This window comes from Ostrinia nubilalis, chromosome 13, assembly GCF_963855985.1.
Source record: "Ostrinia nubilalis chromosome 13, ilOstNubi1.1, whole genome shotgun sequence".
NCBI lineage: Eukaryota > Metazoa > Arthropoda > Insecta > Lepidoptera > Crambidae > Ostrinia > Ostrinia nubilalis.
Window position 1 is genome coordinate 10,984,011 of NC_087100.1, and position 27,124 is coordinate 11,011,134.

The 27,124-nt window shown below is 39.1% G+C and overlaps 1 protein-coding gene across 1 annotated transcript; it reads left to right on the forward strand.

Moving 5' to 3' along the window:
* The first annotated feature begins 3,124 nt into the window (after window positions 1-3,124).
* Window positions 3,125-26,993, forward strand: LOC135077324 (sodium-dependent neutral amino acid transporter SLC6A17-like). Its single transcript, XM_063971852.1, has 8 exons — window positions 3,125-3,202; window positions 3,280-3,339; window positions 3,742-3,985; window positions 21,351-21,555; window positions 21,953-22,091; window positions 25,460-25,588; window positions 26,004-26,232; window positions 26,815-26,993. Exons 1-8 carry the CDS (start codon window positions 3,188-3,190, stop codon window positions 26,991-26,993), a joined length of 1,200 nt encoding a protein of 399 aa, XP_063827922.1. The 5' UTR covers window positions 3,125-3,187.
* Window positions 26,994-27,124: the final 131 nt, after the last annotated feature.

The following is a 27,124-nucleotide window of genomic DNA, read 5'->3' on the forward strand; positions in this document are numbered from 1 at the left end:
CACATCTATTGGAATAATTATTATAATAACTCACTCGCTTCACAACTTCTATTACAGAATATTTAACGTAGTTATGAATTTGCTTGGATTTCATAAATAAAATTAGTATTGCGAGTCCCGTAGTTATTTCTAAATAATAAAAATACAAAAAAATGTTTCACTGTGTGATGAGAAAATTAGTTTTATTTTATTTTCGCGTCAAAATTATCGCAGGCGATTCTTTTAAAATACATTTTTCATTTTTTTTTATTCAAACAATAAAAGGGGATATCAATTTTATTTCCCAAAATAAAATAATAATTATTGTCTTCCATCGATATCAGCGGGGTTATTAATCTTAATCAAATAAAATCAAAATAGCATGATTGTATATTTGAATTGTAAAATAAAACGTTTAAAACGATTGAGTCATAGCTGTTCGATTAACAAAATAACTTTATAAGTAAGCTGCTCACTAAGTTTTGACTATATTTTGTGTGTTCTTTTTTTTTCATATTTCTTTGACTTTATATCCGGCGGATAGTTGCGTGTTAAATTAGACTGTAGTATAATATTGAATATTTTTTGTATGACAAAACCATGTTCAAATTGTAATTTATTGTCTCAAGTTCTGTAACTAAAATACATTTACAGACAATTTCATATTATTTAGATTAATTTAGGTTATAGTCATGTAACGTCTCTTGCTACAGCATTTATGTACTATCGGCAACAGTGTTAACTGCCCATTGCCGGTCATGTCATCTCGTTCTATCGCAAAGAATCACCATTTGATGAGAGCGAGAGCAAAAACGGTAATGGATAGTTAACACTGTGGCCGTGTGTACTGTACGCCTGTATAATTGTACATTATTATGACCTTTCGCATTAATTTGGTATCTATTATTATAACAACAGAGCTCAAAGTATGTGTTTTTCTGTTTATAAAGTCCCTTTATTGAATCCTCATGTAATCGTACGGTGGTTTCGTACTATAGCGTTTACTTGAAACGTATTTAATTTATCGCAAAGGAGAATGCCAAAAAATTGCCTTTCCTTCAGAGGGCTTAGTGTGAGGTTACGTCAAACGTCGTCACTAGCGTCGCGTTAAAAAATATATGAAAATTTTAGTTCTTGAAAGTTTCCGCTAGGGGCGCTGTACAATCCGTCATACATTTACTTTCACTTTTTTTACGCAGTCGACATCGAATGCGTTTGACGTAAACTCACACTACGCCTCCAGAATCAAACCTTAGGTTTGAGGGTTATTCATGACTGTTATTGTAGACTTTCTAAAGCCTGGTCCGTGAGCACGTACAACGGGCTGTGCAACGGGCGCCCGCAGTGAGTGTGCGAGCGCGACAGCAACATAATTACGCGCGAGCGATATGGATGGGTAGCTTGGGGTCATTGGACAAAATTCTACGTGCTCACGGACCAGGCTTTAGCAATCATTTTTAATCCATCACTATAATACATTTTCGGATAAATCTGCCGATATTAAGTTGAGTTGGAACATGGCATTCTCCTTTAGCAATAATATTTTTTGGGGCTTACTCGCTTGTGTATCACCTTTCTTACCTTATAATTAATACATATTGTATATTAGAATGGTGCCTTTGCATATATTAAACGTAAAGTGTTCTGATTAAGGATTTGACATAGATCTATAGGTTAACGTACATGTCCAATTAGTTTTAAGTTATGCCACTTTTGGTTAAAGTTTTGACATTGTAATTGTTTGACTGCGGCTGTATTATTATTAAACTACCCTATAGCAGACACTAAAGCTGTATTCATATTGCCATATAGTTGTAATGTGCGGGATTCGACAACAACAAACATGAGGCAGTGTCAATATACTTTAGCTTACAATAAAATTGAGTTTTAATGTGTTTTTTAAGCCCTTTTGAAGTTTGAAGTATGATCTCTTTCATTCTTGTCTGGATTGGATTTTGAATAATAAAATGAGTTCACAAATCATTCTGTAAGTTAATTTTGTTTGAAATCACTGTTTTTGACTATTATGTCCACTAGACTTTTAGGTATAATTTTAAATGACATTTCATTATGTATCCTCGTGCACATTTAGCGAACTGAATAAGCGTAGAAACGCGAACGTCCGATGAAGTGAAGATCGAACCACTATGCAGTGGCATAACATACTATAAAATGACGAACTTCCCCAATATATTTTCAACCATATGTCTACAGCTTAAGGCTCAGAACAAGTTGCTGAAATTTGTCATTTTGTAAGCTTGTTATATGTCAGATCTTCATACTGCGGCAGATAGAATAGTGAGAATCGAAAAGCGTTGATTCTGGACCAGAATCAACGCAAACAAAAAGTTGTTTTGTTCGAGCACCAGAATTTCTGGTGCTCGAACAAAACAACTTTTTGTTCAAGACCAACATCGAAACCTGAAAAAAGGAAACCCTTCTTCATTCTAATTTACGATTTGTCTAAAGATGTGTTTTATTCTCGATCTTTATGTGTAAGAACACATAAAGATGTTGCACAAGAATCCTTGCCTTTCGGATCGCATAGGGTTTTTTTTTAACTGTATATTAGAGCCCTAATTTTAGTGTCATGATTCATTTGTTTTATGCCCGTTTTCACTATGAATCCCTATTTTTTAAGTGACCTCTATGGTAAGACATAACAGGATTTTTTTTTTCATAGGGGTCACTTAAAAATTAGGGATTGATGGTGAAAACGGGCATTAGTGTTTAATTAATACCACGATTACACTTGATGTATTTACCCTATGGTTTTAAGGAGTACGTTAGTCACCTACATCACTGATAATGTTCGCTAATTTTGTTAAGTCGGTTTATTACGCCTAAGCCAAATAGTAGTTTAATTGGTGCGATTAGTTAATTAATTTAGCTCCCACAAATCGGACGTGTATAGCTGAATACTATTATGGAAATATAAGTTTTGTTATATTAACAAGTATGGGTGTTTTATTTTTGTTCCATAGTTTAGGGATGATATTGTTTTAAGTCAAAAAGAAAATATTGTTGAAATAAAACTCGAGAATATTTTTTGCAGAAAAAGTGGATGCGTTCATACTTTTTATTAATTAAAACCTCATGTATTTGTAACTTTTTAAACTTCTAATCTGACTGCACTTATTGATGACGTTTTTGACTGTTTAGAAGCAAGTTTACTATTTGTAAAACATTACTCGTTTTTATAGCAAATATGAGTGAAAGCGTGGTAAGTGTTCGCTATAAATAAATTCTGTAAATGGTTTAACGTCACTGGTGATAAGTATCACAAAATATGTTTTGCAGAGTACACGGACCAAAACATTGACCGACTCAGCGGATTCATTATCTACAGAAGGTCCTATTGTAAGTAAAGAACACACACTATTAATAAAATTAAGAGAAAATAATGATAATAAATGTTACTTAATTGCCAAAATACAATGCTTACCAAGCTTTATTCCATAAAGAATGGCTAATGGTAATAAGTACATCTTGATGACACCTAGGCAATGTCTAAATTGATCTAGTACTCGAAAATTATTTGTATACCAGGCAGGAGAGTGTTCAAACTCATTACCATAATCTGAAGTAGAGATTGCACACCGGGCCCGGCCCGGAGCCCTTTTGGGCACCCAAGAAAATTCCTACTAGAGATTGCAACCCGGTATGTTTTCAATCCAGCATTCGTCGCTAACCTGGGCCCGGTGGATGCCTGATATCTCTAATCAGAAGGCCTAGCACATGCCTAAACTTACTTTATTACAGGTCTTAGACCGATGGAGCAACAACATAAGCTACCGGCAACTGGTGATCTCCTCCTGCATTGGAATTCTCCAGCTCTGGTGGCATCCCTACCTCTACGACCTGCAGAAACTGCTGCCCTACATATTCTTGTACAACCTGTTCAGTATCATCATTGGATACCCGATGTTCTACCTCGAACTGGCGGTAGGCGTGGTCACTAAGAAAGGCGTGTTGAGATGCTGGGACATGGCGCCTATGGCTAGAGGTTGGTGGTTCCAAAATTCACTTTCTTCAGGTTTTTTGACCAGGTTTCAAAGTGATGTTTATGTATTTTAACTGCAGGTAGCTAAATCTTATCTACGCTTGCATTTCACTAATTATTTTATCGTGCACCAACTTTCAGCAGCAGCAAGTTGTCCACCAGTGAAGATATGCCTCCCCCAATGATTTCCATATCATCATCAGTTCATTTTTAGATAGTCTCCGTTGCCTCAACTTACTAGAGGCAGATGAAGGATTTGCACACACTCCTCATTTTTGACCACTGCTAGCCAGCGGCCAGGCGGGCTAAGGAGGGAGATTTCGAAATAGAAAAAGTTACTTACCTTTTTGCCTCCCCGTTAGTCTTCGAATAATCATTGAATTCACCATGCTGCTGTACCTACTCTTATGCTTCTCCATAACTCTTGGAACAGCTGTTGCTATCTAATCCAATATTCTCCAGGCATCAGCTTCGCCATGCTAGCGTGCGGCGTGTTCACGGCGCTGGCCCTCAGCGCAGTCCATTTATTTTCACAATCGCATCATAATTTTAGTCATAAGACGTGCTACTAGTGTAAGAGTGTGCCAAGAGATTTAAACCCAATGTAGGCGCACGACTCTCTATTTTACCAGAGGAAAGTGGAGAATTTTACCCACCTTTATGCTTCCCGATAAATCTTGGAATGTCACTTGATTGGGGAGGCTTTCCATTTAGAAAAATAAATTACTTTTGTGCCCAAAATTCTTGGAGCAGCTGTTGATATCACTCCCCACGCATCAAAGTCTCCATGCTATACTCTTACGCTTCTCCGTAACTCTTGGAACAGCTACTTACGCTGCTTCTCAGGTAGGGTTGCCAGGTCCAAAAACACAAAAGCCGGACTATGTGCTTCATTTGGCCGGACATTTTAGCCTAAAAGCCGGACATGCGACTAGTGCAATTAGTGAGCTCACGAGTGAGTACTATCATCATCGGTTGCCTAACGTCCTGTGATGCGTGCGTGCCTTATTCTGTGGTTCGACTTTCGCCTGGCGCGGCAGCCAAATAAAAAGCCGGACAGGCCGGACATCGGTTATTTTGGCCGGACACGTAATCAAAAAGCCTAACTATGTCCGGCTTTATCCGGACGCCTGGCAACCCTATTCTCAGGCATCGGCTTCGCCATGCTAGCGTGCTGCGTGTTCACGGCGCTGGCCCTCGGCGCGGTGGCCGCCTGGTGCCTGGCGCTGCTGGTGCACAGCGGCCACTCGTTCCTGCCGTGGCTGCACTGCGCGGCATCTTTGTACTTCATTTCACAATCGCATCATAATTTTAGCCATAAGACGTGCTACTAGTGTACACAGGCCTACTCCAAAGATTTCGCTAAGAGATTTAAACCCAATGTAGGAGCACGACTCTATTTTACCAGAGAAAAGTGGAGAATTTTACCCACCGGGTAGGGGAAGAGTTACCTTTATGCTTCCCGATAAATCTTGGAATGTCACTTGAATGGGGAGGCTTTCCATTTAGAAAAATAAATTACTTTTGTGCCCAAAATTCTTGGAACAGCTGTTAATATCACTCCCCACGCATCAAAGTCACCATGCTATATCTACTCTTACGCTTCTCCGTAACTCTTGGAACAGCTACTTACGCTGCTTCTCAGGCATCGGCTTCACCATGCTAGCGTGCTGTGTGTTCACGGTGGCCGCCTGGTGCCTGGCGCTGCTGGTGCACAGCGGCCACTCGTTCCTGCCGTGGCTGCACTGCGCGGCCATCGCTTTCCATCGTTGCACTTTAACAATCAAATCATGATCATTTCAGCCATAGGATGTCTACTAGTGAACATACACTTGCGAGCAAAAGTATGGAATCACTTACATGAAATTGTTTCCGCGCGATCTTGTGTTGTGTACTAACTAATTTGTAAGTAACAAAAAGAGTGGCACCATTTTAAAGATTAAACTTTTAGCTTTAAATTGATACCAAATTCATTGAAATCACACCTGTATTAAAAAGATATCCCGGCTGATGTGAAGAAGTAAGGAAAAAGACATGTATCAAATGTTTGATACGTCGCGAGTTGCGGCTTATTTAGCCCCTATAAAAGCATTGTTTTCGGATTTTTGCTTTCACACGTTGATCCATACACATCTCCGCTTCTTTTGACACTTTACCTGAGACTCTACACCTACAGAAGTAGCACAAATCGTTGCACTATTGCAAGAAGGGCTCAGCCAGCGGACTGTCGCACGTCAGCTCCACATAAGCCAGTCCTGGGTTTCGAAAGTTTTAAGACGCTTTCGGGAGACTGGTGGTTTTATCCCGAGACCAAGATCTGAACAGCGTCGGTGCACATCGCAGAGGGATGACCGTTTTATCATGTCAACCTCTCTACAAAATCGTTATTTGACTGGTATCGACGTCCAACAAGAGCTCAGAAATGTTCGTGGGATAGCTGTTAGCAAGTGGACAGTTCGTCTAAGACATAAGCAATCGAAATTGACTTCAAAAAGGCCTGCCACAAGCTCGAAACTGACGGCAGGTCACCGACAAGCACGCCTTCAATTTGCTCTATCCATCTCGATGGGAAGGCGAGCAAGTCACCCCCATAAGACTCTGTTTCAGCGAACCAGCGCTGCACAAATCACTCCCCAGGCCGCCTATAGACCCGACCTGTTTGACTGCTGCACTGCAAACACAGTCTGCATCCATCGGAGAACAGAACTCGCCTCCATTACTCGCCTTCCCATCAAAATGTATGCGAGCAAATTGAAAGCGTGCTTGTCGGTGACCTGCCGTCAGTTTCGAGCCTGTGGCAGGCCTTTTTGGAATCAAATTCGATTGCTTATGTCTTCGATGAACTGTCCACTCGCTAACAGCTATCCCACGAACATTTCTGAGCTCTTGCTGGACGTCGATACCAGTCAAATGACGATTTCGTAGAGAGGTTGACATGAAAAACAGTCATCCTTCTGCAATGTGCACCGGCGCTGTTCAGATCTTGGTCTCTGGATAAAGCCACCAGTCTCCCGAAAGCGTGTTAAAACTTTCGAAACCCAGGACTGGCTTACGTGGAGCTGACGTGCGACAGTCCGCTGGCTGAGCCCTTCTTGCAATAGTGCAACGATTTGTGCTACTTCTGTAGGTGTAGAATCTCAGGTAAAGTGTCAAAAGAAGCGGAGATGTGTATGGATCAACGTGTGAAAGCAGAAATCCGAAAACAATGCTTTTATAGTGGCTAAATTGTTAAATTATGGCAACCCAGTAACATCAAATAAACTATATAATGTTGGTACTTCTGCTAATCCGCTAATGTTGGCTCTATGTGTTTTCATAAGTAATAAATCGAATGGAAAGCGCGGGAAACGTCGGTTTCGGTGGACGTCTTTTTTTGGAGAAATTATTTTTTCATTAATTTTCTATTTATAGGATCAGATAAGTAGTGCAGTGTAGTTTGTTAACTTAATTTTTATTTATATATCATATTAGTGTATCGTATCTCATCACATATTGGGTAAGTTTTAACTTTTTAACTTTCCATTTCGTCCAATGGACGACGATCCTCATGACCCGGGTGGGACAGCCCCCCCGGTATCTAATTACGTTACTATTTCACGTAATAGTTCATGTCTGGACACTGAAGGATCGGTAACTGATAATAATAACTGTGAGTCAAATGTTTCGCATGCAAAACGCAAACGAACTTTATCTAGAAAAGTTTGCAAACATTGTAACAAAAAAAGGAGGAGCCGTCATAATAAATCTAATGTGTTCGATTCAACAAACGGTTTTGAATGTCAGTGTATTCTTAGTAGCAGTACTAATGAATTACAGGATGCGCCCATAGTTTCTTCATTAGATCCATCTCCATCCACTGCGAATTTGTCGGCCAATGAAAACTTAACCAACTCCCCAAGTGCCCCAGTTGCTAGACCTTCTTATGTAGCTTCAGATTTGGCACCATATGTTGTTCACATACAAAGAGTTCCATCTGACCCTAATGAAAACTGCACCATTCATCCTATATCATTTGGCTTTTTCTTAAAAAAGAATGGGATTAGAAACATCATTGATGGTAGTTTAAAAAGAATTGGAAGGAACCGATTATCAATATCTTTCTCCAAATTTGAAGATGCTAACTCATTTCTAGACAACGGGAGTTTGAAGTTCAATAAATATAAAGCGTTCATACCTTCTTTTAATGTGACACGTATGGGTGTGGTGAGAGGTGTGCCGACAGACTGGACTGAAGAAGAGATTGTGAGCAATATTTCAGTACCAATAGGTTGTGGGAAAATTCTGAAAGCTAGGCGTCTTAAAAGGAAAAATATAGTTAATGGTGAGGCTCAGTTTGTACCTATAGAAACAGTGGTGTTAACTTTTGACGGTCAGGTCCTCCCTAAGAGAGTGTTTTTATGTTTTAACTCACTGCCCGTTGACCTGTATATCTATCCCACCATTCAATGTTTTAGCTGCTGTCGGTATGGCCACGTGAAAAGTCAATGCCGTTCAACTCCTAGATGCTTTAAGTGTGGTCTAGGCCACTCAGGACATACCTGTTCAGTGGAGGAAGATGAAATAAGGTGTTGTTTATGTTCAGGTCTTCATATGGCTACTAGCAAAGTATGTCCTGAATATAATAGGCAAAAGAACATAAAGGAATCTATGGCAAAAGACTGCATTACATATGCTGAGGCACTTAAATTACACCCTCCTTGTTCTAAATCTTATGCAGATGTTTTAGTATCTCCTACACCTCAGAGTTCATACAATCATGTGTCATCAAATTACTCTAATAAGACCTCATACAAAAAAACTGTTTTCTTAAAGCCTAGATCTCCTCCTAGGTTCTCTAAAGGTTATGATAAATCTGCTCATGATGAAATCATTCAAGGATATAACTCTGAAATCTCTCCAAGTAAAAGTATTTTAATTAACAGCGATGAGAAATACTCAAACTCTTTAAGTAATTTATCATTAAAAGAATTAATTGTAGCCCTGATTAATTCTCTGCAAACTAATTTGTCATCCCTACCGTCCAACGCTGCCTCAATCAAAGATAGATTATTAGACAAAATTTCACATAACGAACAAAGCTTCAGCAATTCAATGGAATTGCCGCAGCATTTTAACTAAAAAAAGTGACCTTTTATATTTAATAAATAAAGAAAATCCATTTATTATTGCTCTACAGGAAACATGGCTTAAGCCTGTTTCCATTTTTAAAGTGCCTAAGTTTTCCTGTGTTAGAGAAGATCGTAGTGATGGGTATGGAGGCGTGGCTATTCTTATTAGTCACTCTACTCCGTTTTCCCATGTCCCAATTCCTCAGCACAGTAGTGATCTTTCTATTATTGCAGTTTCAGTAAATCATATAACTTTTGTCTCAATTTATATTCCTCATCCTACTTCCCACATTTATGATGAAATAGATAACATTATTGGCAACCTTCCTTATCCTATTATTATTATGGGTGATTTTAACGCTCAACATGAAACTTGGGGAAGTAGTAGTTCTAATTATTACGGTAATAGGATTTTAGAAATTTTAGATAACAATCATTTATGTATCTTAAACTCTGGCGTTGCAACCCGCAGGACTGCGCCTCATGAAGGAGTGAGCGCTCCTGACTTATCTCTTTGTTCTACTAATTTAGCCTCGTCATTATCATGGTCAACATTACCTTCATCGTATGGCAGCGACCATTTCCCAGTTGTCATTGAATTCCCAGATATTAATAGGAATGTGAATAATCGCGAACCTCGAATGAAATACAGACTGGACCGAGCTGATTGGAGCCTATTTAAGGACAAGGTGGAACAAGGTCTTTCATCTCTACCGGTTGTTAGTGAAAACAATCAATCAGCATGTGCTGAAGCTTTAGCCTCTTTATTAATCGAATCTGCTAATCAGGTATTTCCTATTAAAAACGGTCGTCATACTAATAAAATCCCCTCACCACCTTGGTGGGATAGCGAGTGCTCAGATGCTGTTAGGAAAAGAAAGGAAGCGGAAAAGAATTACTGTGCTATTTCAACAGAAGCTAATTTTAACTTATTAGTTGAAATAATGTCAAATACCAAAAAATTATTAAAACGCAAAAAGTGGGAAGGCTGGAGAAACTTTTGCTTATCCATCTCGCCAGATGTTTCCCCTTCTTTTGTTTGGACTAACATAAGAAAATTTAGATCTGCTTTTAAAGAATCCCAGCCGCCGTCTCTTAATGATACTTTAATTGAAGAATTTTTAGATAAACTTGCTCCACCTTCTGTTGCTGAGAATCTTTCTATACCCAATGATGCTTTTTTATTTACAAACATTGAACATACAGTTCTTAGCGACCCTTTTTCACTTTCTGAGCTTAAAGGAATTTTAACTTATGTTAAAGACTCTGCGCCGGGTGGCGATGGGATCCCCTACTCATTTCTGTGTAACCTTAGTAATTCTAGCTTGTTATATTATCTAACTCTTGTAAATTCTATTTTCAATTCTGGTTGCGTTCCACCTTCATGGAAATCTCAGGAAGTAATTCCAATTTTGAAACCCCATAAGCCACGAGAAGACTCCAACTCTTACAGACCAATTGCACTCTCATCCATTCTTATGAAAGTGGCTGAGCACTTAATTAAAAACCGGTTGGAATGGTTTATGGAGAGTAAAGGCTTGCTCAGCAAGAGTCAATACGGTTTCAGAAAAGGGAAGAGTTGTGCAGATAGTATTGGCATTTTTTGCACTGATATTAGATTGGCGTTTTCATGTGGCGCTTCAGTTCTTTCGGCTTTTCTTGATATAACAGCAGCATATGATAATGTGTTGTTAACTGTTCTTAGAAGTAAACTTTTACAACTACAAGTTCCCGGTTTGCTCGTAAATTTCATCCTAAATATCTTATCTATGCGAACTATAAATGTTATTCATGATAACAAAATCTCATCCAGGTTATTAAGTAAGGGCCTTCCTCAAGGTTCCGTCTTGAGTCCTTTATTATTTAACATCTATAGCTATGATTTAGAACCTTCTATGAATAACAGTGCACATATTTTACAATATGCTGATGATCTGCTCCTCTATGTTAGTGGTAATAATATACAGTTAATGTGTGAGTCTCTTACATATTCTCTCTCCCTATTAAAATCATGGTTAGACAAAAATGGCCTTAGCCTTTCCCCTCCTAAAAGCTCAATAGTTTTGTTTTCTAGAATCCGTTTCCCACCCCCAATTAGTGTTTATTTTGATAATCAACCAATCCCGGTTAAAAATGAAGCCAAATTTCTAGGAATCATTTTAGATTCCAAAATGACAGGTCTTCCGCATTTCTATTACATCAGTTCTAAATGTGAGCGACTATTAAATATTCTCAGATGTCTAACTGGTGTCTGGTGGGGCGCTCATCCGTTCTGTTTAAAGCTTTTATATAATGCCCTTATCAGGAGTATCCTCGATTACGGAACTTTCTTTCTTGAACCCTGCAGTATAGTGGGGCTTCGTAAATTGGATTTGATCCAAAATAAAGCTCTTCGATTAGTAACTGGTGCCATGAAGTCGAGCTCTATTATTGCTCTTCAAGTCGAGTGTGTCGATCCACCTCTTAAGCTACGTCGTCAATACTTAAGTGATAGATTTTTATTCCGAGCATTACAGTTTTCGAATCACCCTCTCCATTCAAAACTTACAGCTCTTTTAGAATATGTAGAATCTTCCTCATACTGGTATCACAAATCTCCTCCGTGTCTAGTAATCAGTTATAGTAAATACATATCTCTGCAAGCTCCTACCCATAGTTCCTCTTATCTGCCAATTTTTTGTAGTAAATATGAAGAGTTAATGTTCTCCCCAGAGATTTATTTTGATTTGGGTGTTTACAAAGATGATCGAAATGCCCTCACAAACTTTAATTTTATGATTGACAGGGATTGGTCTAACTGGCAACACATGTATTGTGATGCATCAAAGCATTCTACCAATAGCCAAGTAGGCGTTGGAGTCTATCATGAGCAATTAAAAATAGTTCAAAAAATCAAATTTCCCCCAGAAACATCTGTATTTACAGCTGAATGTTTCGGCCTTTTCAAATCTCTTGAATACATCTTAATTATGAAATTGCAACAAACTATTATTTTCACTGATTCAAAAAGTGCTCTTCAAGCTCTTGTTAAATTCCCTTTTAAGTCAAATACTTTCTACCCTGTAATCATGGATTGCAGGCGGCTACTATACAATTGCTTCTTAAAAGATTTGAAAGTTGTATTTGGTTGGATTCCTGGTCACAGTAATATTCCCGGGAATGAAAGGGCCGATCGCTTAGCTAATGATGCAATTTCCTGTGGTGACCTGTTTCCATATAAAAATTACAGTCATGACTTACTTTCACTTCCCAAACTCTCCCTTAGGGAATCTTGGGAAAGTCAATGGACTGACAGCAGTCAAACTAAAGCGAAACACTACAGGAATATTCAACCACATGTTCCTCTCAAACCGTGGTTTTTCAAACTGAAGCTGGATAAGGCAGGGACTAGTAGCCTCATTCGTATGCGACTGGGTCATGTTTGCCTCCCCTTTCATTTGGCTAGATTAAAGATTGTAAACAGCGACAAATGCGACTGTGGAGACGCAAATGAAGTGGGTGACCTAAACCATTGTCTATTTTCATGCCCTAAATATGACCGCTCCTCTTTTATATCTTCCTTACTGACCCTCCGTGTCCCTTTTCCTACTTGCATTAATTCTCTTTTATATACGAACGACCTCTCTATATATAAATGTATCTCTATTTATTTATCTAATAATAATTTAAAGGTTTAGTTTTCCTAATTTCCTATTAACACTTCCTACCAGTTCCTACCTATACTGATCCTAGCCCTAAATTCCGAAATTCCGCTTTTTTATTGACATCCGTTTCCCTACCTTGACATTGGCAAATGCGCAAACCGCGCGAGCCATTAAAAAAAAAAAAAAAAAAAAAAAAGTAATAAATCTCTTGCTCGTTGTCTGTTCAACCGAACGCTGTGTTTTATTAGGTTATGGGCCCAGGACGCCCGATTATTTAGAATTCGATCAGTATAACAGTACAGAATGCAGTTCTTAGATTATTCAGTTTAGAATTTGAAGAGTGCAGTGAGAAAATACTGAAAACGATAATTGTAGAAGAAAAGTAACCTCAAAATGGCTGCCGGTTCTTTTCTTATGAACGTCCCGAAGTTAAAGGGGCGTGAGAACTTCAGCGAGTGGGCATTTGCTGTGGAAAACATGCTTATTCTGGAGGGAATGTCGGAATGTATTAAGCAAGAACCTACAACAGCGACTGCAGATTTCATCGCGAACGACGCAAGAGCAAAGGCCAAGTTGGTTTTAACCATTGACCCATCACTATATGTTCACATTAAAAATGCTACGAGTTCAAGGGACCTGTGGAATAAATTGCAGACCATGTTTGATGATAATGGATTTTCAAGGCGAATATCATTGTTACGGAGTTTGATATCGATTCGCCTAAAGTCCGATTTTTAATTCGACGGAATTCTGACAGCTGTCATTTTTTGACAATTCAGATGTAATAAGCCTTTTTTGCTTTGAATTATTAATAAATAATATGAAATGAAATTTCATCAAGTACAACTTACAAGAATGAACTATTGTTTGTTTTGTCAATTCAATGTACACTAATTATTATGTACATTTTAGAGTTTAAATAGAAAAAAACGTGTTTTTAACACAGTAAAACAACATATTATCTTAAAGGAAAATATGTATTGATCATCAATCATCATTATCGTCGTCATAATCAACTTGGATTATAAAATTGGCATCTTGTTAAATTGGTTATTTTATGAACCTAAGTTTTTATTAACAAAAGGATTTTCATAAAAAAGGTTTGTAACCCATGGATTATTGGCCAGGGAGTCCAGTAATAGAAAAATAATTTCCCAATTTTTTTTGTAACTTCAAAAATATGATAATAAAAATTCAAATAACCATTTTGAAATGATCAGTACATTTTTAAGCCTTAGTTTTTCAAGTGAAACCTTAAATTCAAGAAAGGATTATTTTTAAATTTGTGAAAATGCTCTCCATTCATAATGGGAATGTTTCAATGTTGACAACACTTCTGAAATGTCAAAATTCCGTCGAATTAAAAATCAGAGTTTAGATAGTTGTGAATCCATGACAAGCTATGTCACGCAAATCATTGAGACGGCCCAGAAGTTAACAGGAACCGGTTTTGCTGTGAACGATGAGTGGATCGGCTGTTTATTATTGGCAGGACTGCCGGAAAAATACTTCCCAATGATAATGGCAATAGAGCATTCCGGGATTGCCATTACTGCTGATGTAATAAAAACCAAACTTATTGACTTGGCGGGAAATGATTGTGAAGCAGGAAGTGCATTTTGGAGTAGTAGAGGGCAGCACAACAGCAACAATTACTACAAAGTTGGCAGTTCTGACAAGCAACATGGCGGAGCCCGTCCTAATGTAAACAAAACTGACAGATCGAAAATTAAATGCTACAAATGCAAACAATTTGGACATTTTATGAATCAGTGCACGCAAAACGATCAACCATCGGATAAAATAAAGACGACAAACGCTTTTTCTGCTGTGTTTTTAAGCGGCAAGTTCAGTAAACAAGATTTCTACTTGGATAGCGGCGCGAGTGTTCACATGACTCCAGATGTAAATATGGTACAGAACGTATCGAGCACAAACATCAAAGAAATTGTAGCAGCTAATCAGAGCCACATGCCAGTATTGTGTTCAGGGGATGTTGAAATCTTGACTGTTACCCCAGATTGCATGTATGAAGTCACCCTGAAAGACGTTTTGTGTGTGCCTAACCTCGCCACGAACTTGATATCGATCAGTCAGCTTGTCAAGAATGGCAATAAAGTAGAGTTCCAAGAAAATAGTTGCTATGTTTACAATAAGGCGAACAGTCTGGTGGCTGTAGCAAATCTAACTGATGGTGTGTATAAAATGGTCTTGGAACAGAAAAAGTGTTTATTTTCATCGGGTTCATCAGCTAGCAGTGAAGTCTGGCACAGACGACTAGGCCACTTGAATGTTAACGACCAAAACAAAATGAGAGATGGTGCAGTCACTGGAATATCCTACCCTGGTAATGAAGTCATCAGCAGGAATACATGCACAGTGTGTTGTCAAGGGAAGCAATCGCGCTTACCATTTGGTCATGCAGGAACAAGAAGCAGCGAGCCCTTGGAAATAGTCCATGCTGATGTCTGCGGCCCAATGGAAGTTTCTTCAATAGGCGGAGCAAGGTACTTCCTAATTTTTGTAGATGACTTTACTCGTATGGTATTTGTTTATTTTCTCAAAGAAAAAGGTGAAACTTTTAAATATTTCAAAGAGTTTAAATCCATGGTAGAAAACCAACAGAGTAAAAGAATTAAAATATTCAGGACTGATAATGGTACAGAGTTTTGCAGTAATACATTTGAAAATTTCCTCAAAGATAGCGGCATCATTCATCAAAAAACTAATGCTTACACTCCTGAACAAAATGGCTTGAGTGAGCGTGCAAATAGAACCATTGTTGAGCGAGCTCGATGCTTATTATTTGATGCAGACTTAGACAAAAAGTTTTGGGCAGAGGCAACAAATACCGCGGTCTATCTTAAAAATCGATCAACAACATCTGGACTAAATAATAAGACACCATATGAGCTCTGGACAAGCAAAAAGCCTGATTTGAGTCATGTTCGCATATTTGGTAGTGATGTTATGGTCCATGTCCCAAAGGAGAAAAGACACAAATGGGACAGTAAGGCACAGAAACATATCCTAGTAGGCTTCTCAGAGAATGTCAAAGGCTATAGAGTCTATGATCCAATCAAAAAGTGTGTGACTACAAGTCGTGATGTCATCATTCATGAGAATACTGAAAGGAGCTGCTTTACTGATTCAAGTGTATCTATTTCAGTGGGGGAGTGTGACACAGCAGAGGAGCTGGACCGTGATGAACAGAAAAATTATGCGAGCAAGTTACAAACAAAGATTGACCATAATGCACTGGATGTTTCACTTGATTATGATGACTGCGCTCAGAGTGAGTTGGATAGTATACAAACAATAATGGAGGATGAACTTGAACAGCCCGAAGACCCAGAACCAGTTCCAGTAGTTCACAAACGTATCAGAAAGAAACCAGATCGTTACGGCTGGATGGCTAATTCTAGTTTGGCATCATGTTGTGAGTCTTTCAATGATCCATCCAGCATAAAAGAAGCTTTAGAAAGTCCTGATAAAGAAAAATGGATTGAAGCTATGCAGGAAGAACTTCAAGCCTTCAAAGAAAACAATGCCTGGAGTCCAGTGAGTGAGTTACCTTCAGACAAAACTCTAGTACAGTGTAAGTGGGTTTTCAAAAGAAAAGTTAACAGTGATGGCAGTGTGCGGTTTAGAGCACGTTTAGTAGCTAAAGGCTTCACTCAGAGGCCAGGAATTGATTATCAAGAAACATTTTCTCCTGTAGTTAGACATACAACTCTCAGAATGTTATTTGCATTGTCTGTACAGCTGGGGCTCGATATAACGCATTTGGATGTAAAAACAGCCTTTTTAAATGGTGATCTTAAAGAGGACATTTATATGTTACAACCTGATGTATGTGGTGATGCAAATAACAAGAAAAATATTGTAAAGTTAAATAAAGCAATTTATGGTCTAAAACAATCTTCGAGATCTTGGTATGAAAGAGTTGAGAAATGTTTAACTGAATTGCAATTTAAGAAAAGTCATTTGGAACCCTGTGTTTTCACTAAAATAAATAATAATGTTAAAATTATTATTGCACTTTATGTCGATGATTTTTTTGTTTATTCAAACTGTAAAACTGAAACTGAAAAATTGATTTCTGTATTGAGCTCTAACTTTAACATTAAAAATCTGGGACAGGTTCAAAATTGCTTGGGAATGAGAGTTAATATTGACAAAGATTTAAATGTAATTACCTTAGACCAGGAACAGTACATTGAACAATTGTTGGAAAGATTTAACATGTCTAATGAGGATCATTTCGATTTTTAGCTGTGAATGCAGATTTATAGGGCTAAGAAATCCTTAATACACAGTCCAAAAATTTTTGTTCTACGACAAAAATTGACGAAGTTATGGCCAAATTACTAAAAAAGTTCACTGACCGCCCGGCGCGGGACCGTTGACGTCACTGTATCCGATCCGAACGCTGCCGGCGTACTGCGTGGATAGAAAATATTTTTTTCTAGCCAAACTATCAGTTTGAGAGAAAAACTTGTAATGACATATATTCATCAGAATAAAGTAAGCTATCGATAGGTAATTTTAAAAATAGAAATTGTGAAAAATAACGCAAAAAATCCATACGCTCATACGATTCAATGGAACGCAGAGACGCGATTGGGGTCTCCGCGGTGGTATATTTGGCGATTTATTCAAATAAAGTGTTCATAAGTGTTGTTAGAGTCATATCTTCTTCCAAGTAAAATATAAAAATGTATAAGTATTAATTTATTAACTTCTAACAATAAGGTATAGCTGAGGCAGATACACTCTGCCTAGGCGACAAGACATTGCTATGCAGATCATTTCGATGTACACGCAATACCTACCTGTTATTTAGTTTTTCTGAGTTAAACCTACGTACCTACCTATCTATTCGCCGTTCCCATGGGCGGACCAGCTGCTGCAGGAAAGGACAGCTGCTCCCTCCTGGAAATCTATTTAATCTTAGCCTAGAAGCTGGGTATGACTCCTCCGCCCCCCTCCTCTCCCCAGGTCATAAACTGGGCATGACTTCCCCCTCGGCCAGAAGTTGGGTATGATTCCCCCCCCCCCAGTTTCGAAACTGGGCATGACTTGCCTCTCCCCCCCTCCCACCAAGGCCAGAAGCTGGGTAAGGCTTGCCCCTCCCCCCAGGCTATAAGCTGGGTATGACTTATCCCCCCCCCCCAGGCCAGAAACTGGGTATTAGCATCATATTATGTATTATTATGTTCAATACAAACAATCATTAAGTTACACTCACCCCAACCGCGTCTCCGCATTGCATCGAATCCTATGAAAATGTGGTTTTTGGACATAGCGATACTTAATTTTCACAATTTTTATTTTTTAAAATTACTGGTCGATAGGTTACTTTATTTTGATGAATAAATGTTATTAAAAGTTTTTTTCTAAAACTGATGGTTTAGCTGGAAAAAAATATTTTCCATCCCAATAGTACGCCGGCTGCGCTCGATTCGGATATAATGACGTCACGCGGCCCTGCGTACGTTGACTTTTAGCGGCAAAAACGGCCTATGTTTATTACTTAATATCTTCGTAAGTAATGGTCCGATTTGGATAATTCAAAAAGATATATCTTTCTTATGTCTTAAAGATTAACGTAGATACTAGTTTTATTGAATTTTCTACAACAGTACTGATCCTCATTGTAAAGGAAGTAGAACTCCAATGGAATGTAAACTAGATATTGAAAAAGGTGATGTTTGTGATTCAACTATACCATACCAAGAATTAATTGGTAGCCTTATGTATTTGTCTGTGCTCACAAGGCCTGATATATCATTCAGCGTTAGTTTTCTGAGTCAATTCAATAAATGTTATACAGAAGTTCACTGGGGCTATGCTAAAAGAATTCTTAGATATTTACAGAATACTAAAAGTAATTGTATTAAATATGTAAAGAGTAATCCAGGGCTTGTGGGGTATGTAGATGCCGACTGGGCTAGTAACTGCATTGATCGCAGATCATATACAGGTTATTGTTTTTTAATGTCAGGTTCACCCATCTCTTGGGAGAGTAGAAAACAACAAACAGTTGCCCTATCAAGTATGGAGGCAGAATATATGTCTATTACAGAAGCATGTAAAGAAGCTATATATTTGAGATCTCTATATCATGAAATAACTGGAAATTTGTATTCTGTTTTGTTATATAATGATAGCCAAAGTGCACAGAAGTTGGTGGCAAATCATGTGTGTCATAGAAGAAGCAAGCACATTGACGTAAAATATCATTTTGTCAAGGATGTTATTAATGACAAAATTGTAATTTTAAAATATTTGCCCACAACTGCTATGCCTGCTGATGTTATGACTAAATCTCTAAGTCCTATAAAGCATTATAAATGTATAGAAGGATTGGGTCTTGGAAAAATTTAAGGTTAAAAATTAAAACAAGTTTGTAAAGTTATTAGTTTATTTGCTGTAGTGGGGGTGTTAAATTATGGCAACCCAGTAACATCAAATAAACTATATAATGTTGGTACTTCTGCTAATCCGCTAATGTTGGCTCTATGTGTTTTCATAAGTAATAAATCTCTTGCTCGTTGTCTGTTCAACCGAACGCTGTGTTTTATTATAAATAAGCCGCAACTCGCGACGTATCAAACATTTGATACATGTCTTTTTCCTTACTTCTTCACATCAGCCGGGATATCTTTTTAAATACCGGTGTGATTTAAATGAATTTGGTATCAATTTAAAGCTAAAAGTTTAATCTTTAAAATGGTGCTACTCTTTTTGTTACTAACAAATTAGTTAGTACACAAGATCGCGTGAAAACAATTTCATGTAAGTGATTCCATACTTGCTCGCGAGTGTAGATCTACCTACTCTAATGATTTCGCCAAGTGATTTAAACCCAATGTACGAGCACCACCCTCTATTTTACCAGAACAAATTAATGGACAATTTAGCCCACGCTGGCTAGGCGGGTAAGGGAAGAATTTCCTTTATCTTCCCCATAACTCTTGGAATGTCGCTTCCCATCGCATCGGTTTCGCCATGCATTATGTTTTCGCTTCTCCGTAACCAGGCATCGGCTTCGCCATGCTAGCGTGCTGCGTGTTCACGGCGCTGGCCCTCGGCGCGGTGGCCGCCTGGTGCCTGGCGCTGCTGGTGCACAGCGGCCACTCGTTCCTGCCGTGGCTGCACTGCGCGGCATCTTTGTACTTCCATTTCACAATCGCAGCATCATAATTTCAGTCATAGGACGTCTACTAGTGATCTAGTGAACACAGGTCAACTCCAAAGATTTCGCCAAAAGATTTAAACCCAATGTAGGAGCACGACTCTCTATTTTACCAGAGAAAAGTGCCCAAAACTCTTGGAACAGCTGTTAATATCACTCCCCACGCATCAGTCACCGTGCTATACTCACGCTTCTCCGTAACTCTTGGAACAGCTACTTATGCTGCTTCTCAGGCATCGGCTTCGCCATGCTAGCGTGCTGCGTGTGCCGCCTGGTGCCTGGCGCTGCTCGTGCACAGCGGCCACTCGTTCCTGCCGTGGCTGCACTGCGCGACTATCGCTTTTCCTTCTTTGTACTTTAATAATCAAATCATGATCATTTCAGCCATAGGACGTCTACTAGTGAACATAGATCTACTCTAATGATTTCACCAAGTGATTTAAACCCAATGTACGAGCACCACCCTCTATTTTACCAGAACAAATTAATGGACAATTTAGCCCACGCTGGCTAGGCGGGTAGGGGAAGAATTTCCTTTATCTTCCCCATAACTCTTGGAATGTCGCTTCCCATCGCATCGGTTTCGCCATGCATTATGTTTTCGCTTCTCCGTAACCAAGCATCGGCTTCGCCATGCTAGCGTGCTGCGTGTTCACGGCGCTGGCCCTCGGCGCGGTGGCCGCCTGGTGCCTGGCGCTGCTGGTGCACAGCGGCCACTCGTTCCTGCCGTGGCTGCACTGCGCGGCATCTTTTTACTTCCATTTCACAATCGCAGCATCATAATTTCAGTCATAGGACGTCTACTAGTGATCTAAGAGATCTAGTGAACACAGGTCAACTCCAAAGATTTCGCCAAGAGATTTAAACCCAATGTAGGAGCACGACTCTCTATTTTACTAGAGAAAAGTGCCCAAAACTCTTGGAACAGCTGTTAATATCACTCCCCACGCATCAGTCACCGTGCTATAGTCACGCTTCTTCGTAACTCTTGGAACAGCTACTTGTGCTGCTTCTCAGGCATCGGCTTCGCCATGCTAGCGTGCTGCGTGTTCACGGCGCTGGCCGCCTGGTGCCTGGCGCTGCTGGTGCACAGCGGCCACTCGTTCCTGCCGTGGCTGCACTGCGCGGCCATCGCTTTTCATCGTTGTACTTTAACAATCAAATCATGATCATTTCAGCCAAGCCATAGGACGTCTACTAGTAAACATAGATCTATTCTAATGATTTCGCCAAGTGATTTAAACCCAATGTACGACCACCACCCTCTATTTTACCAGAACAAATTAATGGACAATTTAGCCCACGCTGGCTAGGCGGGTAGGGGAAGAATTTCCTTTATCTTCCCCATAACTCTTGGAATGTCGCTTCCCATCGCATCGGTTTCGCCATGCATTATGTTTTCGCTCCGTAACCAGGCATCGGCTTCGCCATGCTAGCGTGCTGCGTGTTCACGGCGCTGGGCCTTGGCGCGGTGGCCGCCTGGTGCCTGGCGCTGCTGGTGCACAGCGGCCACTCGTTCCTGCCGTGGCTGCACTGCGCGGCCGCCGCTCGCCCGGCCTGCGCGGCGCGGCACCGCCCATTAGTGCAAGGGAGCGAGACGCCTGCGCAATCTTTCTTTTTGTGAGTCTCCGTTTTCTCCATCAATCCCTAATTTTTAAGTGACCCTTATGAAAACAAAATGCCTGTTATGTGTTACCAGAGAGTAGAGAGAAAAGTTAGTGTAAATTAGTAGTCACGTAATACATATATCTTCTACTAAACTCACGTGCACTTTGATTAGATCCTCCGTTAGTTATCACGGTCGTGGTCTGCAATCAAATCGTCAATGATGAACTTCGTCAACGCTTTCACGACGCGAAATCATCTGTCTAATAGGTACTAACCTAAGTATATGTACCTACCTACCTACCTACACATCTCAGCACCATGGTTTGCATTGCTGGAAAAGTTATATCGATCCGGTTGTAAGAACTCTGATGTGAACGAATCTTGGAAAAACTTTGCTAATTCCTTTTAGTAACTTCGTCTTAAACCTGAAGCGCGATGGCTTGGAAGGCGGCCTCGGGAACGTGGTGTGGGAGCTGGCCGTCTACTTCGTCATCTCCTGGGTCCTCATCTACTTCATCGCGGTGAAGAAGATCTATAGCTATTCGAAGGTATAGTTAGAGATAGAGATTGGTGTTTTACCTATTATGCTATATTTACGAATTGACTCGGATCTTCTCTATCAGTTCTTTTTGGAATTCACATGAAAGCGAAGAATTGTCTTATAATTTAGGAATTAACTTCTACGGTACTACTATTATTTATTCTGTGCTTCTACTTAATTAAAAAACAAATGCTTACACGTTACACCAGTAGGCTGCTCGTGGCTTTTTTAAACAAATAGAAGAACCCAAAAAATACCTGTTACATAAATAAGTACTGGATTTAACACAATTTAACTTAAGATTTCAATGTTAAGTATAACCTATCTATTTAATACATATGTTACGGCTAAAGATAGTTGTGAACATAAACTTAAGTTTAGCCGGCTAAACTTAAGTTTATCTTCGAGAAGCAGCTAAAGTTCGATAGCATGTTAGTTTGCGTCGTGATATTCCATCTTTAGCCGGCTAATGTGCACATTAGCCAAAACGAAACGGCTAAAAATGTATTCGATGGGCGCGCCAGGCCGGCGGAGGGCTTGAGGGGGCGGTGGGGAGACAACGCGCGCGCAGTTTTATTTTGTTTTATTTTGTAATTTTAAATACCTACAGAAGATTCAATTGTAATGACCAAATGGTTCCTTATTATTATATTTTAATGATTAGGTAGATATTGTTTTAAGTGATTAATATTTTGATATTGTAATAATTGTAATTTTGAATACCTACATAGGTACATAAAAGTATGTGTAATGAAAGTGATTATTTTTTAACACGTTCCGCCGCGGTAACAGCACATACAGTAAAGGTGGAATACATTCATATTATGGCAGTACGGGTCTCGCCGTTTTCACGAAAATCAATCTAAAAAACACTACGGCAACAACCGTCGATTTTACATTAGAGTTTCATATAAAGCAGACTTGTTGTTGCAAAATATTGTGAACAACAGTACGGGTATAGGTGTATGAAACATTTATGTGAAGATTGTTAGTGTCATATTGGACTGGAGTACAGCGTCGGAACGTGTTAATAAAGTTTTCGTGTCAAAATAGTAAACATTATTACATTGTTTCCTTTTCCATTTCCTTCTACATTTTTAGCCAAGGGCCTGCGGTTACACTTAAGTTTAGCCGGCTAAAGATAGAAGAAACTAACATTAACACCTCGTCGAAGATAAACTTAAGTTTAGCCGGCTAATCTTAAGTTTATGTTTACACCTATCTTTAGCCGTAACACATAGGTATATCTCAGCGCACGCGCATCCAAAACGTTAACACAATAGGGGAGACTGGGTACGGTTGAAACAATTTTGCTTTTATTGTCTATAATTTTGTTGTTTAATAACAAGTGATGATTACGATACGTGAAATTGAAATTTGAAGTTTTAGCTATGATATGGATGTATCATTATAGTTCCCGGGTTACTATTTTTGGAAATATAGCTACGAAGTTTAAAAAAAAGAAATTTTGTTGCGATTGGGGTCTGTTGAAATACATACAAATAATACAATAATTACTAATAAAACGTGTTTTATTTATCATTAATACTACGAATATTAAAATTATGGTACCACATGACGACATTAATCAGTCTAAGTATATAATATTTCTAAAACATTAATTAGCCTAAATTAACAGAAATATGATAAAATAAATGATATTTCCAAATCTAATAAACATTAATAATAAAATAATATTAACATTCTGAATAAAGTTAACGAAAATCTTTATTTTTTTTTCAAACCATACTTTTCCGCCGCTTTCCGCAGTGAATCTCCAGCTTTTACCTCCTCTTATGCTTTACCAAGTCAATTTCCTCCCTGGAAATCTTCCTTACCCAAACTCTCGGCATTTACAAAAAATAAACATTAATACATTTTCTGTTTCAACCGTACCCAAAAAAAATGTTTCAACCGTCCCCAACCCCACTTTTGGTAAAATATACTTTATAGTTTCGACACTAATAATCACACATTAAAAATAGTTACTGTCCCTTATTCTACAAGCTTCATTATAATCGCAAACGCACACTCGATACATTCACATAAAAAGAACAGGTAGTATTGGCTCTGTGCACGATTACAGCGCCAACTAGCGTCCACAACTTTGTGGGCTCTGTCACATTGACAGTTACGTCGTATATTTGTGAAAAAATATCGAAATGAAAAAATAACAAATATTTTCAACTAATAAATTGTTGTGATACCACGATTTGGGTGGAAAAAAGGATTTGAAATAATTTTGGTCATTCAAATCAAATGAAACCAAAAAGTGTGTTTAATTTTGATTGCGTCAGGGTTTGTTTACTTCATTTATAGTTGTAGTTTTACAGTAAAACGAAAAGAAAAAGCTACTTTAACGGTTTCATTAAATAACAGTAAATATATTTAAATGTTCCTGTATCGCTAGTAATAAATTAAATATCGTTTTCAGATCGAAATGAGTATTGTTTTGAAGACCGGGTTTGTGAGTGTTACAATATCAAATTCCAACCACAAACCGTATTTAAAGGAAAGTTGTTGGTATTGGGCTGGACAAGTCCGAGATGTAGAAGAATTAAGAACAAAACAAGGGCAGAGTTCAATAATTCACGCTCTCATCATAAGGCAAACATCTGTGCACAACAACTACTGTGACTCATTTTTATACAACCACGTTGTATAGTCTAGTTATTTCCAAATTGTAAACGGATATTAAAACAGCCCTATCGAAATACAGTCCACTCTTTTATTTAAGTTCCCAGTAGGACCCTTTTCATGCGATTAATTAATGATATTAAAATGTATTATGTAGAATCGCTTTGCCATTGACAGATACATCTGATGACAGAGCATACATTATTTCTACTTTTGACCACCATGAGCGCTGCGATAGATTATGTTACCCCCACCTAGTACTTCGCACCCAGCGAATAAGCGTTAGATAATGTCTGAAGAAAAATACTTACTTTGGGTAGTAAAAAACAAAATGGTGTTTTATACACAACGTCAACGCGTTAGGAAGTTATTAGGCACTAAATTCGTGTTCGGACCTGTTTTCCGCTTCTTTTTCCCCTAGGACCCCTCACTCCCCGCGGAACCGTTTACGAGATATTTGCTCTGTTTCAACCGTCCTTTGTTTCAACCGTACCCAGTCTCCCCTACCTAAGCACTGAAAACACACGAGCATCTATTCTACCACTTCCAGCTGTTCAATTTCGTTGCGGGTCTAATGACAGTTTAACGTTCCCCCGGGACATAGTTGACCTTCACTGGTTGGGTTTTTATTAGCGGTCAAGTTGTAGATCCTGGCTACACAGGAGTTGCAGCGGTGAGAATAGTCCCGTAGTGCTGTTCAAAAACATGATCACACTGTCTTCTCTCTATCACTTCCAGCTAGTGCTGTTCAAAGACGTGATGGCGTACTTTGTGGTGGTATGCTTTGGGCTGGGCGCGGCGCGGCTCGACGGCGCAGCCGCCATGTTCAAACGCTGCGACTGGACTGTGCTGTTGAATAATATGCAGGTAGGTTCAATATTTTCGAACTACCTAACTACATACTTACATAGAACCTAAGTAAGTAAAGTAAATATCATATCTTTTTGCCAGAGCTTAGTAGGTATTTGTGAATAAATAAACAACAAACTGTAAGTAAATGTTACTTCTCACACACACATTTTTAAAATCTCATAAAGTATAAAGTACTTAAATAAAATAAATCTCAAAAATCTTTAGAGGAGAATGGGAATGAATAACATAACAGAATAGTTTTAAAAAGGCTAAAATACACTCCACTTATTTAAATAATACATTTGATAGGTAAGTACCTACTTATTTTAGTTAAGGGGGTTGAGAAATTTGCCATAACCGTGTCTGTTTTGGTCTTCTAGAGAACTTCTACTACAAAAATTTTAGAGTCCCGTCTTTCTTTCCCTTACAGATCTGGCGCGACGCAGTGGAATACTCAATCATAGAGATGACCGTCTCCCAAGGTTCCCTCGTCATGCTGGGCTCGTACTGCCCCAAACAACAGCACAAGCTCGGCACCACGGCATTACTCGCGTTCGCTGCTTCGAAAACCAGTTCGATGTCGAGCGCTTTCATATTGGGCGCCGCCCACGGAGCCTTGCAGAAGGATTATGATGTTAACAACACTAACATTTGGGGCGGTGAGTCGTTAATGAGTCCCATCGATGTCCTTCTATAGATAGTTTCATCCACCAAGACGCGCCCCACCATTCTTCCGCTAATGTTGTGTGATGTGTTAACGGTACACGCTAAATTATCTGAGTGCACACGCGCACTACAATAATGAAGCTCGGATTGCTTGGATCAAACTCTGCATCCCGCGCTTCCATCGACCAAAAATTGGTGGGGAGCGTCTTCGAGGATATAACGATCTATACCGATCTATACCAGATCTTTCCATTAATTTTGTTGCGGGTCCAATGACCGTATACTTTCCCTCGGGACCTTGACATTGGTTGTTTTTTTATTGGTGATCAAGCTGTAGGAGCAAGACCTGGCAACACAGGAGTTGCAGCTGTGGTAGGTGGGAATAGTTCCGTCATGAGCTCAGCAACTTTAGGGAGGGATATCATCGATGTGCGTAGTGTTTTTGTGTGTGTCACTGAATAGGCGATGTCATGAAGTAAAAAGTAGTTAGGTAACTTACGTAGAGCTCCAACGTTGCCCAGTGTCGACGACAGTTACGACGCACAAACCCTGGAAATTGATTTTTTTTATTGCAGGATCCTCCACATCAATGGTGATTTGGTCCGACTATGTGGCCAGGATACCTGGGAGTCAGTTCTGGTCGTGTCTTTTATTCTTCACAATGTTTGTTTTGGCTATTTCTTCAACGGTAATTTACTATTATGAATTTTTAGGTCCCTATGTGATCTACCCTCAGATCATAGAAAGAGAATAGATATGAAGTCGCGCGTAACTACAACGAGAACCAGTGTCCCCACATTTTCCCCACCACAGCTCCCACACACACATTCAACTGTGTAAAAACAAAGCGACTGAGAGTCTACGACAACATGTGCAACCGGCTTA